A 25,631-nucleotide genomic window follows, 5' to 3' on the forward strand; every position below is an offset into this window, starting at 1 on the left:
GAAGCAGTTGAGGCTCCTTCATTATATGTTTTTAAGGTAAAGATAGATAGTTTATTGAAGAATAAAGGGATTAAGGGTTATGGTGTTCGGGCCGGAAAGTGGAGCTGAGTCCACAAAAGATCAGCCACGATCTCATTGAATGGCGGAGCAGGCTCGAGGGGCCAGATGGCCTACTCCTGCTCCTAGTTCTTATGTTCTTATAAGCGATCAAGCTTGGGTGGATGTAGCAAATCAAGGGGTACAGTCAAAGCAGGACAGCAAAGTAGTAACATGGGAAATGAGGGTCAGAGAATGGCAGGAAGGAAGAAAGAGAAAAAAACCCCTACGAATACAACAATCAAGACCAGATGTTACAAAGATAATAAAATAATCTGAGAGTTTGCAGCATTCATTACAAAGTAAATGTATTGATAGCACACACGGAAGTAAATAAATATGATCTGATAGCCATTATGAAGATATGGATGCAGAATGACATGGGTGGGTCCTGAATATTGAGGGTTATAGGACATTCAAGAATAAGAAGCCAGATAAAGGCGGAGTGGTCACACTAACTAACAATGGCATTGGGGCAATAGTTAGAGATGACCTTGGTTCAGGAGATCAGGATGTAGAATCAGTTTGGGTAGAGATGAGGAATAGTTGGGTGAGGTTATAGGGATAGGGTGGAAGAGATAGAATGCTCTTTCGGAGGGTCGGTGCAGGCTTGATGTGCTGACTAGCCTCCTCCTGCACTGTAGGGATTCTAAGGAAGGAAGTCACTGGTGGGAGTGGTGTACAGGCCCTAATAGGGAGTACAATGTAGGACAAAGTATACAAGAAAAAATATTGAGGGCTTGTGATAAAAGAACGACAATAATCATTGGTAATTTTAATCTACATATAAACTGCAAAAATCAGATTGACAGCAGTAGCCTGGAATACGAGTTCATGGAATGCTTTTGAGATATTTTCTTAGAGCAGCATGTACTGGAACAAACCTATATTAGACTTGGTAATGTGTATTGTATCATGCAGTGGCCACAACATGATTGAATTTTACATCAAGGTAGCACACTGCTGCTTCACAGCACCAGGATCTCAGGTTCAATTCCCGGCTTGCGTCACTGTTTGTGAGGAGGCTGCACGTTCTCCCCGTGTCTGCGTGCGTTTCCTCCGGGTGCTCCGGTTTCCTCCTACAGGTCCCAAAAGACATGGTGCTAGGTAATTTGGACATTCTGAATTCTACCTCAGTGTACCCGAACAGGTGCCGGAGTGTGGTCATTAGGGGCTTTTCACAGTAAATTCATTGCAGTATTACTGTATTACTGTAAGCCTACTTGTGACAATAAAGATTATTATTACATCCAGTTTGAAAGACAGAAGAATGTGTCTGAAGATTAGTTTCCCAAAGTTTAAGTGGATGAAGTGAACTGGGATATGAAGCTAGGATAATCAAGAAGCAGTGGCACACTATTAAGGGGATATTTCAGAAAACTCCGTATAGTCTTATGAACATTTTGGGCCAAACATAATACCTGTGGTTAATTAAAGCAGCTAAAGGAAAGTTTAATTGTGGATAATAAGGAAATGGCATATGAACTGAACAAATATTTTACCCGTCTTTTGTAGAAGATGCAAAAACCTTAGTTCAAGTCAAGAGATGGAATGGAGAGAGGAAGAGAGGAAGTGTGTTGAGCAAACTGATGGAGCTGTGGGCCAGGTCCCTGGGTCCTGATGGACTTCATCCTAGGTTGTTAAAAGAGATGACTAATGAGGTAGATGTGCTCGTCTTCCAAAATTCACTAGATTCTGGAAAGGTTTCATCAGACTGGAAAGTAGCAAATGTGACTTCTCCATGCAAGGGAGGCAAAAAAACAGGAAATTACAAGTCAGTTCGCTTTTAAAAAAAAATCATTCATTGGATGTGGCTGTCACTGGCTAAGCCAGCCTTTATTGCCCATCCCTAATTAGCCTGTAGCTGAGTAGCATAAGTGACATTGTCAAAAAAAACCCATCTGGTTCACTAATGTTTTCAGATTTAAAAAAAATAAATTTAGAGTACCAATTTTTTTTTCTCAATTAAGGGACAATTTAACAGGACCAATCCACCTATCCTGCACATCTTTGGGTTGTGGGGGTGAGACCTATGCAGACACTCCACACGGACAGTGACCCAGGGCCAAGGTCGAACCCGGGTCCTCAGTGCCATAGGCAGCAGTGCTAACCACTGTGCCACCCTAGGTTTTCACATTTTGTTGAATTCAAATTTGACCATCTGCATGGTAGGTTTCAAACTGGGGTCCCCAGAGCATTACCCTGGGTCTCTGGATTACTCGTTCAGTGACAATGTCACTGTACCATTCCCAGAGGCTTGACATCGGACATGGGGAAGGTGCTAGAATCGATTATTGAGGTTATGGCTGGGCAATTAGAAAAACTCAAAGGTAATCGGGAGGAGTCAGCATGGTTATGTGAAAGGAAAATTATGTTGAACTAATTTGTTCAAGTTATTTGTAGTAACGTGCTGTAGATAAAGGAGAGCCTGTAGACGTACTGCACTTGGATTTACAAAAAGGTATTTGATAAATTGCTACAACGGTTATTGTTGAAAATAAAAGCTCAAGAGGATAACATACCAAACATGGATAGAAGATTGGCTGGTTGGCAGAAAAACATGCATAAATGGATCTTGGCCTGATTGGCATGATGTGATAAGTGGAGTCTTAGAGGTCTCAACTTATATCAATGACTTAGATGAGGGAAGTGGAGGTATAGTAGCCAAATTTACAGATGACAAAGATAGGGTTCAAAGCATGTTCTGAAGAGGACATGAGGAGTTAGTAGATGGATATAGATGGGTTGTGAGTGGGCAAAAATCTGGCAGATGTGTATAATGTAGGAAAATGTACAGTTGTTCACTTTGGCAGGAAGAATAAAAAAAGTGGCAGAATTTTAAAAAGGCAAAGTATTTCTTAAATGGCAATTGGCTGCGGAATTCTGAGTTGCAGATGAATCTGGGTCTTCTCTTGCATGAGTCACAAAAAGTTAGTATACAGGTATTAAGGCTAATGGAATGCTGCCCATTTTTGCAAAAGGAATCAAACATAAAAAGGGATGGATGATATGTTTCAGTTATAGGGTATTGGTGAGATCACTTAAAAAAAAAAATTTAGAGTACACAATTAATGTTTTTTTCAATTAAGGGGCAATTAGCATTGCCAATCCACCTATTTTGCACACGTTTTGGGTTGTGAAGGTGAAACCCACACAAACACGGAGAATGTGCAAACTCCACACAATGACCCACAGCCAGGATCGAACCTGGGACCTTGGTGCCGTGAGGAAGCAGTGCTACACCACAGTGCTGCCCCTGTGAGACCTCATCTTGAATACGGTGTGCAGTTATGGTCTCCTTATGCAAGGATGGATGTAAATGCAGAGTAGGTTTACTAGATTAACATCTGAATAAGTGGTTTACCTTGGAAAGGTTGGTAGACTGGGCTTGTTTCCACTGACGTTTAGAAGAGTGAGGGGGGAGGGGGGGGGGGCAGCAACAATTTAACTGAAGTATACACAAGACTCTGAACAACTTTGACAAAGCAGAAGTGGAAAGGATGTTTCCTTTGTGGGCAGGCAGAACGAGGCACCCCTTTTATATTAGGGGGTCATCCATTTAGAACAGAGATGAGAATTGTTTCTGAGGCCTGTGCAATTTTGGAACTCTGCCTTGGAAGGCAGTGGAAACAAAGTCATAAATAGAGGTAGATTGATTCCTTTGCCTCACAAAAATGTAAGGTTATCGGAGGTAAATGGGAATGTGGAATTTGAAACAAAGAAATCAACCATGATCTTGTTGAATGGCAGAGTAGGATCGAGGCTCAAAATGACCTACTTCTGCTAATTTGTAGGTTTGTTTCAAGACTCCATGCACTCATTCTGTAGATTTGGGAGGAAAATGAACTCCCCGTGACTTCAGGAATGTGACAATTGTAACTATCTTTGGAAAAAGAAATGAACCGTGCTGTGGAAACTATCTTGGCGTTTCCCTCTTCTCCATTGTGGGGCCATTCAGGCACACACTCTCGAGTCACCTGCTTCCTATGGCTGGGGATGTTTTCCCAGAGAAGCATTGTGAACTTCCAGAGAAACCTCAGATTTATCTGGCAACATTGATCACATCAAGAACACCCAAGAAGTTTTTGTTGCATTCAGCAATCTGACCAAAGAAATCGATTCACTAAATCGCAAGGTTCTGTGGACTATGCTCCAGAGATTTGGATATCCAAACACAATCAGAATCCTGCAATTACTTCATGATATGGATTGCAACTGTCTGGCGAGAGATCTGAAACCTTCAAAATCTGGACTGTGTTATTGCAAGGCTGTGATAGCCCCCCAAACTACTTACAATTTACCTGACAGCAGCTATTCACCTCAAATATTAACTGTCCTCTGATAGGATTAAATATTGCTTGGATGGAAAGCACACTAGGCACCTCTGGGCAAGAACCAAAAACTAGAAATTGTAGACATACATAGAAACGTACATAGGAAATAGAAGCAAGAGGCTATTTGGCCCTTCGTGCCTACTCCACCATTCATAATCATGGCTGATCACCAAGTTCAATATCCTGCTTCTACCCCCCAAAATATCTATCTACTCCTTTAGGTCCAAGAGCTGTATCTAATGCCTCTTAAAATTACACTATGTTTTGGCCTCAACTACTTTGTGATAGTAAATTCCACAGATTCACTGCTCTGGGTGAAGAAATTTCTCCTCACCTCAGTCCTAAAAGGTTTACCCTTTATCCTCAAACTACGACCCATAGTTCCGGACTCCCCCACCATCGGGAATATTCTTTCTGAATCTACCCCGTTTAACCCGGTTAGAATTTTATAAGCTACAAAGTCACCTTATTCTGCTCAACTCCAATGAATGTAATCCTAACCGATTTATTCTCTTCTCATATGACATTCCCGCCATCCCAGGATTCAGCCTGGTAAAGCTTTGCTGCACTCCCTCCATAGCAAGAACGCCAAACTGCAGGCGTGGCCTCACCAATGCCCCATGCAATAGTAAACATTATATTCCGATACTTAAATCCTCTATGAAAGCCAACATACCAACTGCATTTACTGCCTGCTGTACCTGCACACTTACTTTCACCAACTGATACACGAGGACACCAAGGTCTCGCTAAATATCCACTGCTCTCAATTTACACCCAAATAATAATCTGCCTTCCTATTTTTGCTACCAAAGCGGATAACCTCACATTTATCCACATTATACTGCATCTGCCATGCATATGCCCATTCACTCAGCCTGTCCAAATCCCATTGAAACATCCTCACAGCTCATCTCCCACCCAACTTTGTATCATCTGCAAATTTGGAGATTATACATTTAGTTCACTCATCCTAATTATATAACATGAACTAGTTGAGGTCCTAGCACAGATCCCTGTTGTAGACCCCACTAATCACTCCCTGCCAATCGGAAAAAGGCCCATTTATTCCAACTTCTTGCTTCCTGTCTGCTAACCAGCTATCCATATCAAGACACTACCCACAATCCATGCGCTTTAACTTTACATAGTAATCTGCTCTGTGTGACCTGTCAAAAGCCTTCTGAAGTCCAAATAAGCCACATCCTGAAATGCTAAACCACATCCACCGGTTCTCCCTGCTCAATTCTACTTTTACAGTATGTTCACTGCTAGATTACTTTCATATTGTATTTTCCCCTTCTTAATCAATTCCTTGGTCTGCCTTTTCTAAATTTTAAACTGTTCCCAATCCTCAGGTCTATTGCTTTTTCTTGCCAATTTGTATGCCTATTCGAATCTAATACTATCTCTAATATCCCTTGGAAGCCACCATGATCTACAAATTGTGCATGATGCAGTGTTTTTGCCCACTCTGGACCAGATTTTCAATCTACATGGGAAGGACCCTCTGGGGCATACCCATCAGTTCAAGGGACTGGAAATACGTCCAGAAAGACTATTGGATCTTTGCCTATCAATACCAAAGGTAGTTTTGTCTAATTCTGGGGGACAGTTGACCAACTGCGTGGAAGCCTTCCCATATAAATTGCCACATCATTGTGGATGGAAAAGACACTGGTTATGGAAATATTGAGATGGGAACTCTTGAGAGTTGTAGAATAAGTCAGTTCACAGGTCAGGCAACATTGAAATTGTTTGCGATGGAGAGAAAATGGCACTTGGCTTGCAACCCACAGTTCAAACTTTACAGAGAATAAACCATACCTTGAGATTGGTTCTAAAGAAATGAACAAAAGCCTCACCAGGTATCATGAATTACCATTTCCTTATGCAGTTTTTAAAAGTCTAAGAAACTGGCCTTATCCCACATGAATTGGTGACCAGAAGACATGCAACCCATACAGTTATAGGCATGCAAGTTGAGGTGCCAACCTGAGACGCCTGAACGATTTGAGAAAATTCCCTGAAGGAATCAGATGGACAAGTAACATAACTGCTACATTCGTACACCTAAGGATTAGTTGCATCTTGGGAGTCCTAATAGCTCATTGCATTTAATTAATTGTAAATGAAGAAATTTGATTTGTGCAGTGATAAAGGACACTATCATGCAAGCCTCTTTTACAAAGATGATGAACTTTTACAAGAAGCTAAAAGCAGGTAGAGCTGTGGCTAATGCAAAGACGACATCAACAAAAAGTGTATGCATGTTTTCATCGAAGGTACAGAGTTGCATTCCATTAACTGCAATACAAGCCAACAATCTCCAATTTCATGGAATCTCCACAGTGCAGGAGGCCATTTGACCCATCGAGTCTGCATTCTTCTTGGGAGTATATATTTAAGTACACCAGTAACGGCTGTCATATGTTCAGTCAGGTAAGCAGAGCAAAGACCTCAAAATAAGACACGTGGAAAAATATCTTTGCTCATCATTTATTAAATCATTGGGTTATTTGCCCAACGTTAAAGTGTACTTCACACAATATTTATTGCTACAAGAGTGCAGTTACCATGGCTTTATGACATTACATAATGTCAGTCTTCAAAATTTCAAAATGTGTGCAATAACAGGCTTGCTTGCAGAACAATGAATGCTCTGAAGGTAGTGATCTTCCAAAGCTGGCCAACTCTTTCCAGATCAACAAGTGCCAAAAGTTTTTTTTTAAAAATGAAACAAAGTTTATACAACAAACATCTGCAAGTATCTGAACATATTCAAAACACATTAGCTTTGTACAGAGCACTGTTGCACATTTCCTTTTCAAAATGATTATCCTTACTTTGCACACTGCTGTGAACATCCAGATTATTAGTTTCATACCTGGCATTCCATGCAATTCTTGGTATTTATAGCATTAAAAAGCTTCGGAACTCAAATGTTTCACAGAAATTTTAAGTCAAGCACAATCATAGATTGGATGTGTGCCAGAGAAAATAAACCAGTTATGCACATGCTACAATCCAAGAATGTATGCCCCTTTAGGTGTATCGCATAATAAAACAGTAATCCAACAGTTGGATTCCCATCAGCAATATAATACCAACCTCGGTACCAATGCACGCCAAAATGAAAAGTTTTATTACAAGTTGCAAAACATGGTAGTCTATTGAGAATATTTACACCATCCAAAGTGGCATACATGTCTGATGGATTATAAATTGATGTATATTTACACTGATTTTATAGTGGCACCATTTATTCAGATTCTAGGAGACCAACATCCTTGAGCAGTTTCAATATTTATTTTGCTAAATTCAGCTCCCTTACCCTGGTGACAGAATTGCACTCATTATTTGAAGTTTAAAAAAAGGAGCCAGATTTAACACTATTTGCTGGGAGCCAGCTGACCCATACCCAGTCTCCAAGAGTCTGAATTAAGCTGCCAACATAAATGTAGCGTCTGGGAAATACAGGTTCAAGGAGGCCATCCTTTTCACCCATGCAAACATGGAGGTTAAATGAAAACCAATTGCAAAGTAAAGAAGATTGAAGAGAGCACTTGGAAAGCACTTGAAAATAAGTCACTCTTTACAATTGTTCACATAACAAGAATGTAATAATAAAAACAAATTTTAAACCCAAAGTAATAGATGCAACTAAAAATATTTAAGTAACTCAATTCCAAGTGCATACAGGAGGCATGGATAATCTGCTCATGCCAACTCATGTTTGTTACTGTTCATTGCACCCTCTAATGATTTTGCAGTACTTCAAACAAAGTTGTTTAAATTTAAATGGATTAAAACAGACACACAAGTCTTACCCTTCAGTACCATATGGAGCTCTGAGAATCTGCATGGGTGAGAAACATTTCAGATACTTAAGGTATAAGGATGCTTTTTCACGGCAATAGAAAGGACTGGTGGCAATCCTGAGCATATGCAGCAACAGATGCAACATGGAAACTTTGTTCTTCAAAATAATAAATTAAGCTCTCCTTGCACGATTTGTGCAAACTAGCCAGTTACAGACAAGCAATTACTTCCACACCTGTTAAAACACATAGCCAACCCAAAATAAACACATTCATCTCCTTTTTCATTGCGCAAGGACCTCAAAAATCAATACAAAACCTTAATTGACAAGATACTAGAAGCAGCATTTTACAACTAGCTTGCCAGTTGCTCCTTTGGGTGTATTTAAACAAAAATGAATACCCACTAGTTCACAAGAAACATCCGTAGTGCCAATTCTTTTAGTGTATATATACACAACCCAAAAACTCAAATCTCAGCATCGTCTAGGGTATCTGAAATGTAAAAAGTAAAATAAAATTAGATGCACGATTGGGGAACATTGTTGCAATGTTAAGTCAATTGCAGGTCCATAGAGCGAAACCTGGCCCATATTTTCAACTTCACGATATTACACAAAAATGAGAATGTTCACCAAAGGACTGGGTGCTGCACCTTAAATTTGTTATTTCACTGATTAAAAACCAAATGCCATAAAATGTGGTGCTCATCTCCCCACAACACCCTGTTCCCCATGCTTGGACTTGCAGTTATTGTCATTAAAGCCCTGATAGAAAAACATTTGTTGCGACTAAACAGAACCAAGTATAATTAAATCACTCACCATCTCTTCAAAACAGGTTTTGGGCAAAAAGTAGATCCCAAAACAATGTTTATATCTTGGCAAAATGGCAAACAGAGAAACATTAATGGAAGTAAAGCAAAGGGTCAAAACAGGTAGGACATTTGGAGATCAAGCACAAGATATTAGAGAATATCTATATCCAATAGATGGCCTCCAGCTCAATTCTTGCTCTTGGATGATAAAAATGGATGCTTCAGGCTCCCTTCACAAATTATAGAATCGTATCATAGAATTTACAGTGCACCATAGAGTCTGCACTGGCTCTTGGAAAGAGCACCCTACCTCCACCTTATCTCCATAACCCAGTAAGCCTACCCAACAAGCCTACCCAACACTAAGGGCAATTTTTTTATTTAAAAAAAATGTATTTATTCAAAGTTTTTCAGAAAGTTTTACAGAACACTCCAAAAAGGAAAATAATAGAGAAAAGGGCAACATGCCAATCAAACAGAACTTAACCCTCTAAACGATAAACAGTTTAACAAATTAACACCCAACTCAAAACAAAATAGGGCAAGCGTGCCTTTCAAAAAGGAAAAAAAAAATCAGCCCCCACCCCCCCGGGTTGCTGCTGCTGTGGACCTCCACCTAACGTTCTGCGAGAAAGTCCAGGAACGGTTGCCATCGCCCGGAGAACCCCTGCAATGACCCTCGCAAAGCAAACTTTATCTTCTCCAACCATGTCATTGATCCAAGCCTCCACACTTGGGGGCTTCGCGTCCCTCCACAATAACAAGAACCTTCTCCAGGCTACTAAGGAGGCAAAGGCCAGAACTCCGGCCTCTTTCGACTCCTGCACTCCTGGATCCTCCAATACCCCAAATAATGCTATCCCCCAACTCGGTTTTACCCGAGTGTCCAAGACCTTGGACGTGACCTTTGCAAAGCCCTTCCAGAACTCCGCAAGCACCGGGCACGCCTGGAACATATGGGCATGGGTTGCTGGGCTCCCCGAACACCTCACACATCGGTCCTCCACCCCAAGAGAGAGAGAGATTGATTAAAAACAGGGGTCACGGTGGAGGGGACATTTTGCAGTCTGACAAGAGTCCAGTACGCTGTATGGTGCCCAATATGATGAGGTGCTGTTCCTCCAGTTTGCATTAGGCTTCGCTGGAAAGCTGCAGCAGGCCAAGAACAGACATGTGGACATGAGAGCAAGATGGTAAATTGAATTGGCAAGTGACAGGAAAGTCAGGGTCATGCTTGCAGGCTGAGCAAAGATGCTTTGCAAAATGGTTGCCCAGTCTGTGACTACATTAGGCCAAAAGGAGATGCAAGTGAAATGCTGCTTCACCTAAACATGGGGTCTTCGACAGTGAGGAGGGGGGAGGAGATAAAGGGCAGATGATGCACCTGCGATTGCATAGAAAAGGTGCTGCGAGAATGGGATGAGGGGGGGGGGGGGAGAGGAGGAGAGGTTTAGTGGTGGCACCATGCACAGGATGATCCTTTGGATGGGGAGGCTGGTAGGGTGAGAGGGGAGGACAAGGGGGACCCTATTACGAATCTGGGAATCAGGTGGTATGGGAAATGGGTTGGACACAGTTGAGTGCCTTGCCAACCATGGGGGGGGGGGGCACTTTGTTTCAGGAAAAAGGCAGACATGTCAGAAGCATACATGAAATAAAACTTTTATTGCTTGTGTTGCAAATAGTTTTCATCAGCAATTATTAAAAATAGGTCTCAGGCTTTGATTGGACTGATATTGTACACCAATTTCAGACCAAGTAGCTTCCTAAGGACTTGTACCCAAAACAATGGAAGCACATTAAAAAAAAATTCTACTGCTTTACCTCACTAAACCCTGCTACCACCACTATTTCTTGGCATTGAAGAGGTTCTTCTCCCTCCTCCACGGCCTCTTGCACCACGAAAGCCTCCACGAAAACCACGTCCACGAAGAAATTTAGCCGAGATCCCAAAAGTCTCCGTATTAAGTTTTCTTTCTTCAGCCCATGTACGCCTATAACAAGTTGGTAGACAAAACGTAAAGCAGTGGATGAAGTTGTAGAAGCTATAATATTTAAATGCAGTTCTAAAAAACAAACTACGAGGCAATAAATTAACTCTTTAAAGAATAAGCAACTCATTCAAACAAGGCTGGTACTGGAGTAAACTTTTGTGCAAATAACATTTAAAGCCACAAACAGTCTCCTCCATAGCTTAATGAGCAAGATTCTTCAGTCTGCGTTTACTTAATTGATCTTAGACAAGGCAACAGAAATCTAGAATCCCACTCCACATAATCGGGCTAAAAAGTATCAAAAACCAGAACTCTTGCAGACAAGTTGAGATCAGCTGATGGCCTAACATTAAGGTTGAAGCTTTATTTTAAATTTAATAGTGAGCAGTTTTTGTATATATTTTATATTCAGAGGGCAACCATGGTAGATTATGGGGCGGGTTCTGAACATCTCCAAACATGGCAAATTTAATTATTTGAATGCTAATTTATGAATTCATAATTTAAAGTCACAGCAGATTAAATATATGCAGCTATGCAGTCTCTATTCCACTAAAATGGTACGCCCAGAATATTTGATCAGATTTATTAATTTATAGATTCAAATAACAATCTCTAATCCTAAATGATAGGTCAAGTAAATGAAGGATTTTATGGACATTCCAACTATTCCTTCAATCTCCTAAAGGTCAAAAGAACTGTACTTTTAAATAAAGCCAGCTTACTTCCGAATGGTTTTGATTCCTTAACATGTGACTTATTCATCTATAGAAATACTATATTGGATGAATTCCATGACCAGTTTCTATAGACAGCCAATGCTGCATCTCTCTTCAGTGACGAGCAGCCTCAAGTCAAACATCCTCTTTCTTCTCTTCATGCCCTGTCCCTTCCATCTAGCACTACACCTCATGCCAAACTAAAACTGTTCCAACCTAGGCCACTTAAAAGCAAGTTACAACTTTCAATCCTGCATGGCATCTTCTAACATTAGTCCGACCACATCCGTAAGGATGGTTCAGACAGAGGGAATGTGATGATGGACCTTTGTTTTTAGTTTACTTAATTAATTGAATCAACTACTAGAAGGGAGAAAAACATGAAAAGATACTTGACTGCAAGCGTAGGAGTGGTTCAATTCTGGAGAACAAAACCATGTCCACCATCATTTAACAAAACAATACAAACTCCATAACACCACAAACTTTGAAAGTTAGCTGTAAAAGTTCATCAGTCACCATTTTAAGTACACTGTTGTCTGGCCAACTCTAGTTAGAAGCACTGGGATGATAATGGACTGATCGGGTGTATAAGAGAACAGCACCCAACGCAGCATCATAAACACAATTTATTTCATGAAATATACCATGGACTGCACAACCTTTACCTTGTCTTTGGCTCAGTGGAAATATTATCAAAGAATGATTTTGTTTTGTCATAGTAACAGTTGGGTCCAAGAGGTGGCTCTTCTTTATTTCCTTCAGTACTTGGTGTCTCAACATTTGAACCTCCTTTTTCTTCTTGGTCACCAAGATCTCCTTTATGGACTTTGTCATCTGAAAGTTAAAGTACTTCATTAGATGCTGCGAAAAAGAGATCGGAACAGTACCTTTGAACTATAAAGTTGCCATAGTCCCAGATGATCATAGGCTGCTTTCCCCGAGGGGAAAGAGCTGACTGGTGGCGATTTAACCCGAGGATCACACCAGAGGTGAGGGGCAAGTTCGAGGTGGCGGGGCCTTCATGAATAACCGTGGAACTATATGCAGCATTTGAAGACCAGGCAACTTATCCCAGTTTATTTGTTTACCGGTTTGTTTAAACACAATGGGATGGAAGGTTGTAAAAGCTTTGGAGCTGTTGGCTCCATGGTAATAACGCTGTTGATTGAGGATTCCTAAAATCAGCGTGGTGCTTTGAAATGAATGGAAACGTGGATTTAAACTTCCATGATACATGGCATGCACCTAGGCGACTCAGACAATATTGTAGGTTTTAATCAGTGAAATTTTGTCAACGTGCAACACAACTGGCAAATTCTGCTGCAACGTGCTGCGAATCATTACAATTCGCACAGAAGCAGTTGGGAGAGAGCACATCCTGGGTGAGACACAGCCAGAGTGAATGTGTATTTGGGAATTTGGAGCACAATGGAAATTTGGTGCAGAAGGGAAAAAGGTGCCTTTTACTAACTTTTAATATTCAGAGAGTGGCCTTGCCCTAATTGCAGGAGCAGAGGTTTCAAGGGAGAGCTAATTGGTAAGTAGTGGGTAAGCTATATTAAGGAAAGATAAGAGTTCTAGCTTAAAAAAAAACTTTGAACCGAAGAGTCTTTCAACTAAAAGAATGACTGGGGAGCTCAGTCTCGTGTTTTGTATGGCCTGCAGTATGTGGCAATTCCTCGGCACTCCTTGTAGTCTGATGACAACATTTTCAGAAAGTGCCACAGGTGACCAGCTTGAGAGCCAGATTTTGAAGCTTGAACATTGGATGGAGGCACAGTGGTGCATGGATAGCACACTTTTAAACATGGTCAATCCACAGTTTAAGGGAGTGCAGTTAGAGGGGGGATGGGTCAGAGAAAGGAGGCAAGCAGGTAGTCAGGAAAGCCAGAGAGTGCATTTCACTCGAGAACTATTTTGTTGAGTTGGAAATGGATGGGAAGAAGAGAGAGGAGGAGGGAAGAGCAATAGTGGTAGGAGATTCAATAGCGAGGAGTGCAGACAGGGATTTCTGCAGTCGCAGACATGACTGCAGGATGGTGTGTTGCATCCCTAGTGTCAGGGTCAAGGGTGTCACTGAATGGCTACAGGGCATTCTGAAGGGGGGGGGGATTAACAGTCAGAGTCTGTATTTCATATTAGTACCAACGACATAGGTAAAAAGAGGGATGGGATCCTGCAGCAGGAATTTAGGGAGCTCGGGACCAGTTTGAAAAGCAGGACCTCAAGGTTGTAATCATTGGATTACTACCAGTGCTAAGAGAATAGGAAAACAGAGCAGATGAGTGAGTGGCTGAAGAGATGGTGCCAGAGAGGGGGCTTTACTTTCCTGGATCACTGGATCTATTATCCAAGGAAGGTGGAACCTGTGCAAGTCAGACAGGTTATACCTGAACCAGAATGGGACCGACACCCTTGCAAGGAGGTTTGCTTTGCTGTTGGGAAAACTTAACTAATTTGGCAGGGGATGGGTTACAGTATGGAGGTACAGTGGAGGGTGATGCACAGCTAAAGATAGAAAAACCAAGTCAGTCTGAAAGGCAGAAGAGAATATGATGGGGCTGGATGGCATTTATTTTAATGCAAACAGTCTTACAGGTAAGGCTGATGAACTGAGGATATTGATTAACAGACAGGATTATGATATTATTGCTATCACAGACAGGACTAACAGCTCAATTCTCTGGGGTAGAATCTTCAGCTGAGGTGGTGGTGGGGGGAATATTGATCAAGGAGTCAATTACTGCACTGTGGAGGGATGGTACCTTAGCAGGCTCCTCAATTGAGTCACATGGGTGGAACTTAAAACAATAGCAATGACATCACTGTGTGTACTATAGACCCCCCCCCAAACAAACAGTCAGGTAGAGATAAAAGAGCAGATATGTAGACAAATCTCAAAAGCGTAAAAATAATAGAGTAATAATAGTACGAGGTTTCAACTTCCCCAATATTAATTGGGACAGGCAGAGTGTGAAAGGCGTAGATGGGGAGAAATTCTTCATGCATCCTGGAGAACATTTTGAGCTAGCACGTAGAAAGTCCTGCGAGAGCGGGTAGTAGTTGACCCAATTATCATAAGAATCCCTACAGTGAAGGAGGCTATTCTGCCCAGCGAGTCATCAGCTCTCAGAAAGAGCACCCTACCTCAGCCCATTCTCCCGCCCTATCCCCGTAATTCCACCTAACATCTTTGGACACCAAGGGGCATTTCAGCGTGGCCAATCCACCTAACCTGCACATCTTTGGGTATGGGAGGAAACCCACACAGACAGTTGGAGAATGTGCAAACTCCACACAGAGTCACCCAAGGCCAGAATCAAACTGGGTCTCTGGCACTGAGGCAGCAGTACCAACCACTGTGCAACCATGCCGCCCTTTTTTAGGGAATTAAGCTGGGCAGGTGACGTCAGTGGGGAGCATTTTAGACGATAGCAACCATAACCCATTAAGATTTACGGTAGTTATGGAAAGGACTGGAAATAAGGTTTTTGGGGTGTGTGCGAGGGCAAGACAAGGCCAAATTTCATAGGATAAGACAGGGTCTGGCCAAAGTGGAGAGAAGCTACTTATACGAAGATCCACCTCAGAGCAGTGAAGTCATTCAAAAAGGAACTAGAGTACAAAGCCAAATGTTCCCGTAAAGGTAAAGGGTGGGAGTAACAGGTGAAGAGAATCCTGGATGTCAAGGGGAATGTGGCATTGGATGAGAAAAAAGGGGAGGCAGATTGAGGGGGCTCAAAACACTGGGCGCCCAGAGGAGTATAGAAAGTGCAGGCTGGCACTTCGAAATTAGGAGAGTGAAGAGGGTGCATTGGGGGAACCCCCCCCAGATGTTTTTAAAGGCAAGGGGCTATCCATGGGAAAGGGTAGGGTCCATTAGAGACCAAAGTGGCAAACTGTGTGTGGAGCCAAAAGACGTGGGTGAGATATAGTCTTTTGTACCTTTGTTCACTATGGACAGTGTAGGTACAGAAAGGAGGGCTGTGATACAATTGAACAGACTGAGGGGCAGGAGATGTTAGCAGAATTAAAAGTGGATAAATCCCCAGGCCCAGATGAATATATCCTGTGAGGCTAGAGAGGAGACTGCATGGGCTCTGGCATTAATTTTTAATTCCTCTGTGGCCATAGGAGGGGGGCCGGAGGGCTGAAGGATATGCTGCATGTTGAGAGGTAGGGAAAACCAGGAAATTATAGGCCAGTGAGTCTAGCCTAGGAAAGTATTGAAAAAAATTCTGAGGGATCGAATTAATCTCCGCTTGGAGAGGATTAATCAAGAATAGTCAGCATTGCTTTGTGAGGGGGAGGTCAGATCTAACAAATTTGATTGAATTTTGTGAGGTGGCTAGTGTGTAGATGAGAGCAGTGCAATTGATGTAGCCAAAATGCACAAGGTTCCATATAGGCGACTGATCAAGAAGCTAAGAGTCCATGGGATCCAGGGCAATTTGGCAAATTGGATTCAACATTGGCCAAGTAGCAGGAGTCAGAGGGTAATGGTCGAAGGTTGTTTGTGTGACGAGAAGCCTGCGTCACATGGATTGGTTCTGGGTTCCTTGCTGTTCGAGTCTGCATTAATGATCTGGATGTAAATGTGGGGGGTACGATCAGTAAGTTCGTAGTTGACAAAAAATTGTTGGTGTGCTAAATAGCCTTCGATTATAGGATGATATAGGCAGGCAGGTCAGATGGGCAGAAACAGTGGCAAATGGAATTTAACCCTGAAAGTGTGAGATAATGCATTTTGGGAGGACTAACAAGGCAATGGAATGTACAACGAATGGTAGGATGCTAGGAAGTACAGAGGAACCTTTGGGATGCATGTCCAAAGATCTCTGAAGGCATCAGGACAGGTAGATAAAGGAACATGGGATACTTGTCTTTATTAGCCGAGGCATTGAATATAAAGAGCAGAGACGTTTTGGTAAAATGCTCGTTAGGCCACAGCTGGAGTATGCAGTTCTGGTCACCGGAATGTGATTGAACCAGAAATGGTGCAGAGGCAATTCACTAAGTGGGGTGGGGGGCTCATCAAGGTGTAAAAAACGATGAGGGATATAGATAGGAAGAAACTTTTTCCCTTAGTAGAGGTGTCAATAACAAAGGGGGAAGAGATTTAAATTCAGCAGTAGATTTAGAGGGGATTTGAGGAAACACTTTTTTCCACCCAGAGGATGGTGGGAATCTGGAACTCACTGCTTGAAAAGGGTAGTTGAAGCAGGAATCCTGAACATTTTAAGAAGCATTTAGATGAGCACTTGAAAAACTGTAACAAACGAGGCTACAGACCGAGTGCAAGAAAAAAGGATTAAAATAGAGATACTTGATGGACGACACAAGATGTGCTGAAAAAGTGTCCGACTCGGATTAGGACTTGTGTATTACACTGGTTGAGCGCAAAATCCCCCAGCATTGCAAAATTAAGACTCTCAACCGACATAAAATATTGAATGATCAGAAATTTCCTCCAGTTAAATATTAGAACATAGAACAGTACAGCACAGAACAGGCCCTTCGGCCCTCGATGTTGTGCCGAGCAATGATCACCCTACTCAAACCCACATATCCACCCTATATCTGTAACCCAACAACCCCCCCCCCCCCTTAACCTTACCTTTTAGGACACTACGGGCAATTTAGCATGGCCAATCCACCTAACCCGCACATCTTTGGACTGTGGGAGGAAACCGGAGCACCCGGGGGAAACCCACGCACACACGGGGAGGACGTGCAGACTCCGCACAGACAGTGACCCAGCCGGGAATCGAACCTGGGACCCTGGAGCTGTGAGGCATTTATGCTGACCACCATGCTACCGTGCTGCCCACGGTGCCCACTGCCTACCGTGCTGGGAAGATGGAAGCCATTGTTTTTTGATCCCTGTTGCAAACTTTATTCCCAAGCACCCAACTTTGTCCCTCTCCCTGGCACAAATCTGAGACCAAGTCTGTTCGCAGCCTCAGTGAAACATTTGACCCAGAGTAGAACGTCCAACAACACATTTGCTCCATCATAGGGAACCATCTCCAAAACAGATCTACTTACCTGCTGCTGAAACCCACATTAATGTCTTTGTTACCTCTAGACTTCACAATTCCAACACACTTTGGCTACTTTCCCACCTTCTACCCTCCATAAATTGGTCATCCAAAACTTTGACAGCGTCAGCTCGTACCAGGACCCTTTGACCTATCACCTGTGTGCTCGCTGATCTACATTCTTGACAGGGTACCGAAGTCTTGACTTTACAATTCTCATTTGGAAATCCTTTCATGGCCTTGTCTCTCTTTATCTCTAATTTCCTCCACCCCACAACACTTTGTTATCGGTGCTCATCTAATTCTGGCCTCTTGATTTTAATCGATCACCATTGATGGTCACGTCTGCAGTTGTCTCGAACCCAAGCTCTGCCATTCCCTCCCTACAATTCTCAGCCTCTCCATCTTGCTTTCCTTTTTTAAAGCATTTCTTAACCACGCCTCTCTTTCTCTCTCTCCCCCCGCCCCCCCCCAAGCTTTTGGTCACCTGACTTAATATCACTTTAAGTAGCTTAGTGCCATATTTGTCTTCTAATGTTCCTGACTTATTATGCTGTATAAATGTTCAAAAAATGTCCAGTAGTACCTTCAAGGGCAACGAAGGACAAAGGCCAGCAACACCAATATCCCAAGAATGGCTATTTTAAAAATAGGTTTTGCATGCTTTACAGCCTTAGTTAAAGTAATAGTGAGAAGTTACCTTTTATTTTGAGTTTATTTTGGAACTCCTTTTCAAACTCCTCTTTGTTAAATTGAGCATTTGCACTTTCAAAATCAAAGTCTCCTTCAAATTTCATAGTTGCTTCTTTATTATTTCCAGAAAAGTTTTGCCCTCTTCCACGGTTCCTCACTCTTCTGTTGCCTATAATTAAGTTACATTTCCTTGCATTAGAAATAATGGGAAATTCCAAATAGTTGAGGAAAACAGACAATCCACAAAACGGGAAATGTTCAATAACTCTTAAATGACTTAGAATTATGGGAAGTTAAAAATTGATCTCAGTTAGTCAAGGCTCAAAGTTTTGGGAATTAGGAGGGAAGACTGGTGAAGATATCCAACAACATTAAATCATGCCAAGCAATGTTCTCAGTTAATTACTTCAGACTCCACTGCACCTTTTTGGAATTTTACAAGTTTTGCAGACCATAAGGAGAAGAAACCAATAACTGCCAAACCAAGGAAGTTTCACCAATATATTATGTATTTTATATTGGCAGGTAACAAGACTCCAATGTGAAGATGATTGTTAGGTTTGCCCCCTAGTATTTTGTGCAAGCTCTTAGATCTTCAGTATTAAAGTTGGCATCTGAATCTCAAAACTTTACTAGGAGTTGAGAAATTCGAGCTCCAGTTCAGTTTTGACTGCTCATTAACCACGCCCTGGTGAAAAGTGGTATTGTGATCTCATCTTGCCAGATAAATGAAATAAATTAGGTTAATATATTTTGAAATACACTGAAGATCTTGAAATAGTAAAGTGCAATTCAAATATTGGACTGCTATTACCTTGCTGTGTTACTGTTTCAGTATAATTAACCTCCGTATACAATGTATTTTAGCCTGAACACAAGTGGGCCAACTATGTATTTCTATCTTCTGAATCATCAGACCAATATCCCAAATCATCAGACCAATATCCCAACAGATAGCTGCTCTATGTGCAAGGCTCAATTATGGAACTAACCTTTCTTTTTTGCTGCAGAATGTCTAAACCACTAGTGGTTCCTATTCGGTGCACTGATAAAAGTCTAATAGAAGTATGAACTCTCTTTACCAAAATTGCAACAGATTAAACATCAAGATCTAAAAATGCTGGATCTGTGTAGAGAGCAGGAAAGGCTTACTTATCAAGACTTGCATTTATATACATCACCCTCTCTCAAGACAACTTGCTATACTAATTATATACGGGTAATAAGATTCATCAGCAAACATGACAATCATTATATAATATAATAATTATAATAATTACTTGTCACAAGTAGGCCTCAATGAAGTTACTGTGAAAAGCCCCTAGTCACCACATTGCAGCTCCTGTTTGGGGAGGCCGGTATGGGAATTTAACCCACGCCGCCGGTCTTGTTCTGCATTACAAGCAGCTGTTTAGCCCACTGTGCTAAACCAGCCCCTGCACAATGTCTCAAACCACAAGATACCTGGTCCAACTGGTTTCAGTGGTGTTGGTTGATGAGGAATGTTGGCCAGCCACGTACATTCTTCAGAGAGGAAGGGAGGAGAGAAAAATGAAGCAGGAGGAGAGGAGAGAGGACTTGAAAGGGAAAATAAACGAGAAAACGTTGAGGAAAAATAAACCTAGTCTATTTTTAAATTAGATACTTGTTAAGTGGTCAGGCTATTTGACTTGTAATAATGTGTAAAGTCTCAAACTTGTATTTGAATATGCTACTACACTGCAGTGTCACAAGCACCATTTCTTTCAGCTGCACCAGCTATTAAAAAGGGCGTCACAGTGGCACAGTGGCTAGCACTACTGCTGTGACCCAGATTCAATTCCAGCCTCGAGTCAGTGTGTGGAGTTTGTACTTCTCCCCGTGTCTGCATGGATTTGCTCCGGGCACTCCGGCTTCCTCACACAGTCCAAGGGTGTGCGGATTAGGTGGATTGACCATGATAATTGTCCCTTCGGGTCCAGGGATGAGCAGATTGGGTTAAAGGGTTAGAGATAGGGCAGGATGGACTTGGAAGCAGAAATAGGTAGAGTGCTCGTTCAAAGGGTCAGTGCAGCCTCGATGGGCCAAATGGCCTCCTTCTGCACTGTAGGGATTCTACAATTTCAGAGCTGTCCTGGTCCTCCATTTTACAAAAGATACACACTTCCTTTACAGTAGCAACTTCAATAACTCAAGATGCCAGATAATGCAGATACCAGCTTCTCAACTGATCTCTTCATATGCGACTCCATTTTTCCTTCCGTTTGCATCCTCTTGCACTCCTGCTACTCGTCAGCAAGTTCTGTGACATCATCCCGAGCCACCAACCCCAAGTTCAGACCTCAAAATAGACACGGCATTTTTTACCTCCATGCATACTTTTGACTAGGACGTTTCCTCTAACAAAAGCACCTTGTCCTGTTATCTTGTCGTATTACCCTCAATCCTCTCTGATAAATCTCGACGATTTCTCCACTCCTGACATTAATCAACCATGAAGCTGACAGAAAAGGTTTGAGAAACTCCATTTTATGGATTCTGGACGCAAATTCCACCTCTTCTCAACCATAACCCCACTTTAAATATGAAAACAAGGCGCAGGCAGTTACGGATTTCATCTGTACAGGTGACTGAAATTTGCATGTACTTCCTTTAAGCTAGCATACTGTATCACTGCACATCATACAATCAGCACCGCTGCTTTTAAAGAGGCAAAAATATGCTCGGAAAAGGATATGGAAAGTCTAAAAACCTGTAGATGAACAGAATATATACCTGATCGCCTCCTTTGCGGCTGAGGTTTTTTATTCTCGTCATTCACTTGAGCTTGACTTTGCTGTGCAGTTGGCTGTACAACTGAAGAAAGATAAGAATTGTATAATTCATTGTCCATTAATTCGTCAACTGGATGAAACATTGTGTAGCATAATACTAGTGCCTGGCCTCTAGATCTATCAACCCACCAGTGGAAAAAGAATTGATTGTTAAGAAAAAAGTGAACCTCACTAAAATTGAAACGTTCCTGTTATATTAGAAATGCAAATAATTCTTCATACATTAAAAGTCAGGGTGCTTCACATGGTCAATGGTACAGATGGCAAGAACCTTTACCTTTTCTTTGCTCCTGTCCAACAGATTGTGGATTTATACTATTAGGGATTTTGACCTGTTTTAGGTTCTTCTGATTAAGACCCTCTGTAGGACTCGTCTGCACACCCTGCTCCACCATTGGACTTTGTCTTGGTGGCAAAAATGGAAAGCCTGTAGCTGCTAAACAGACAAAAATTAGTTCAGCAACTGGAAACTGAAGATGAGCATAGCTTGCATGCACTGGAGACATTTGCTTCATCTAATAGCATAACATGGACAAAAATAAAAAAATGACAATTATGGCACAACAATAAAATAAACCAAAAAAAGTCATAACTGGTTAGTTGTTGAAAAAAATGATTAATACACTAAAATGTTTGAATGCCAATGGGTATGAATGCCAATTTCTGTATCAGCTTTTCTGTATGCGCAGATCAGCTGGCGGGGGTATTCGCAGACATCTTCAACCTCTCTTACAACAATCTGAGGTCCCTATCTGCTTCAAGAAGACGACCATCATCCCTGTACCAAAAAAATGTCAAGCAGCGTATCTTAATGACAATCGTCCAGTGGCTCTGACATCCATCATCATGAAGTGCTTCGAAAGGTTAGTCATGGCACGAATCAACTCCAGCCTCCCGGATTGCCTTGATCCACTACAGTTCGCCTACCGCTGCAACAGGTCTACAGCAGACGTCATCTCCATGGCCCTGCACTCTAACCTGGAACACCTAAATAACAGAGACACCCATGGTCAGGATCATATTTAATAGACTACAGCTCAGCCTTCAATACCATCGTTCCTACGAAACTCATCTCCAAACTCCGTGGCCTTGGCCTCAGCTCATCCCTCTGCGACAGGATCCTGAACTTTCGAACCCACAGGATACAATCAGTAAAGATAGGCAACAACACCTCCTCCATGATCATCCTCAACACCGGTGCCCCACAAGGCTGTGCCCTCAGCCCCCTACTATACTCCTTATACACCTATGACTGTGCAGCCAAATTCCCCTCCAACTCGATTTTCAAATTTGCTGATGACACCACCGTAGTGGGTCGGATTTCAAACAATGGCGAGACAGAGTACAGGAATGAGATAGAGAATCTGGTGAACTGGTGCGACGACAATAATCTCTCCCTCAATGTCAACAAAACGAAGGAGATTGTCATCAACTTCAGGAAGCGTAGTGAAGAACATGCCCCTGTCTACATCAATCGAAACAAAGTAGAAAGGGTCGAGAGCTTCACGTTTTTAGGTGTACAGATCACCAGCCGCCTGTCCTGGTCCCCCCATGCCGACCTATAGTTAAGAAAGCCCACCAACAATTCTACTTTCTCAGAAGACTAAGGAAATCTGGCATGTCAGCTAAGACCCTCACCAACTTCTACAGATGCACCATAAAAAGCATTCTTTCTGGTTGTATCACAGCTTGGTATGGAGCCTGCTCTGCTCAAGACCGCAAAAAACTACAAAAGGCTGTGAATGTAGCCCAGTCCATCACACAAACCAGCCTCCCATCCATTGACTATCTATAATTCCCGCTGCCTCAGAAAGGCAGCCAGCATAATTAAGAACCCCTTGCACCCCGGACATGCTCTCTTCCACCTTCTTCCGTCAGGAAAAAGACACCAACGTTTGAGGTCACATACCAACCAACTCAAGAACAGCTTTTTCCCTCCTGCCACCAGACTTTTGAATGGACCTACCTCGTACTAAGTTGATCATTTCTCTACACCTTGCTGTAACTGTAACATTATACTCTGCAGTCTCTCCTTCCTTCCCTATGTATGGTATGCATTGTTTGTACAGCATGCAAGAAACAATACTTTTCACTGTATACTAATACATGTGACAATAATAAATCAAATTAAAAACTACAATAGAGTCTGTACAAGAAAAAAAAATGAAAAATGTAAATTTATCTTCCAGTTCATAAAGTGGATTTAAGTCAGAAAATATCCTCCCTGGTTAGAATGAACTGAAGGCTAAATTTGTTGCAATATGCATATTTATGAACTGATGCTGCAAATTTTACTCAATCTACATATTTTTTGGTTCTTGACGGAAACACCTTTGTATTTGATCATGAACCGAGCTAACTGTAGTTAGAGACTGGCTCGTATGGAGCCAAAAGATTTACATAGAAACAACTTCCTCAATATTCACTTGTCCATTACCTAGAACTGCTGAGGTGCCTGATTCAACATGTTCAGTACAGTCATTTTGAGCCATGTCTTTGCACCCTAGTTGGTTCAATGTTTTAACCACAATAATGCAACATCTCCACTATACTGTTGTCTTAAACCCTTATCTCTTGCCTCCTCTACCCTCACCCAAGGGCGAAGAACTTATTGACTTCTTTAGCAATCACAATTTGAGACCATCTTTCATTTCATTCCTTTCCTCTGCCCTAATATGTTTATCTCATCTTGCTTACAACACCCTCCTGCTGCTCCCACCCAACTTGCGGACCATTCAACTTCCCTTCCTGGTCTTCATGCAAGTTTGCATTCTCAAAAGAAAACCCTGACCATGCCCTCCTAACAAAATATTGTCCCATTTCCAAATTCTCTTCCCTCCAACATCCTTGAATGTGTTGTTGCTTCCCAAATCTCTGTCAATCTTACCCGCAGCTCCATGTCAAACTCCTGCAATCAGGTATTTGCCCCTGCCACAGCCCTTAAAAGTCATAAATGACACCCTACGTGACTGATCACTGAACTATATCCTTTCATCTTCACAATTAACCACACAATCCTCCAATATCCAACAAGGTGGGGCTTCCTCACCTAATTTCCATTTTTACATATCCATTTATAGCCATGGGTCCCCCCTCCCAACACACGTTATTTGAAACACGTACACATTTTAAATTATTAAGAGTATTTTTGAGTAATGGTTCATTCAATTTATGCTTACAAAATTTGTTGCATTTCAAACTCACTTGCGCATGTAGTCTTTTTAAAAAATCTTGCAACTAACAACAGAAGTCTGAATACTCAAAACTTTGGGTTCCATCACCCCAAGTTTTGATGTAATTTACAGGAATGGGAATTACAAAACCAATATCTCAAGTCATAGCTAGATTTGTATTAGCTGTGGTAATGTAACTGTCGTGCCCAATATTAAAAGGGTAGGCGGTGGTGTAGTGGTCTTGTCACTGCACTGGTGATCCAGCAACCCATTGTAATATCCTGCGTACCCGGGTTCGATTTGTGAAAACAGAATCCAATAAATACCTGGAATTAAAGTCTAACGATGATGATCAAACCATCGTCAAACTCCATGGTTCAATAATGTCCTTGAGAAGGAACTCTGCAGTCCTCATCTGGTCCAGTCATGTGACTCTAAGTCATGTTTGACTCTTCTATGCCCTCGGAAATGGCCGAGCAAATTGTATCAAAATCACAAACCCAGTCCTGTCAACCCTGCAAAAGTCCTCCTCACTAACATCTGGGGGCTTGTACCAAAATTAGGAGAGCTATCATGCAGACTAGTCAGTCTGACAAAGTCATACTCAGAATCATACCTTACAGATGTTGTCCTGGAAACCATTACCACAATCCCACAGTGGCATACAGTAGGGAGGGAGTTGAACTGGAGTCCTCAACATCAACTCTAACCCCATGAAGTCTCATTGTTCAGGTCAAACATGGGTAAGGGAAACCATGGATTGATCAGTGTTCCATGTTGAATTTGGAGGAAGCTCAATGGGTGGCAAAGGTACAGAATGTACTCTGGGTAGAAGACTCAATATCCATCACTAAGAGTAGCACCAGTACTGACCGAGCCCTAAAGGACATAGCTGCTAGTCTGGGTTTGAGACAGGTGGTGAAGGAACCAACACAACTCGGCATCGAAGATGTCCTCCAATGTTGCCAAATGGGAGAGATTCAGAATTGATCTAGCAACTCAAGACTGGGTATCTCCATGAGGTGCTGTGGGCTATCAGCAACAGCAGAATTGTCCTTAGCCACAATCTCTATCCCCCACTCTACGATTTACCACTAAGACAGGGGATTAACCCTGGTTCCATTAAG

General features: G+C 42.0%; 1 protein-coding gene across 4 annotated transcripts in view; it reads right to left on the bottom strand.

Annotated features, from left to right (window-relative positions):
- Positions 1-6,915: 6,915 nt before the first annotated feature.
- The window catches only part of lsm14b (LSM family member 14B), a 78,106-nt gene continuing 59,390 nt past the window's right edge, over positions 6,916-25,631 (bottom strand). For 3 of the 4 annotated variants that reach the window (XM_038803545.1, XM_038803546.1, XM_038803544.1), the window contains 6 exons: positions 21,609-21,767; positions 21,273-21,353; positions 18,526-18,687; positions 12,450-12,618; positions 10,893-11,062; positions 6,916-8,746 (listed from right to left, as the gene is read on the bottom strand). In XM_038803545.1, the coding sequence (XP_038659473.1) occupies positions 10,897-11,062; positions 12,450-12,618; positions 18,526-18,687; positions 21,273-21,353; positions 21,609-21,767 (737 nt within the window). In that variant the 3' untranslated portion in view covers positions 6,916-8,746; positions 10,893-10,896. The remainder of the gene's footprint in view (positions 8,747-10,892; positions 11,063-12,449; positions 12,619-18,525; positions 18,688-21,272; positions 21,354-21,608; positions 21,768-25,631) is intronic. The other variant, XM_038803547.1, reaches the window with a different exon arrangement.

Source organism: Scyliorhinus canicula, chromosome 7, assembly GCF_902713615.1.
Source record: "Scyliorhinus canicula chromosome 7, sScyCan1.1, whole genome shotgun sequence".
Taxonomy (NCBI): domain Eukaryota; kingdom Metazoa; phylum Chordata; class Chondrichthyes; order Carcharhiniformes; family Scyliorhinidae; genus Scyliorhinus; species Scyliorhinus canicula.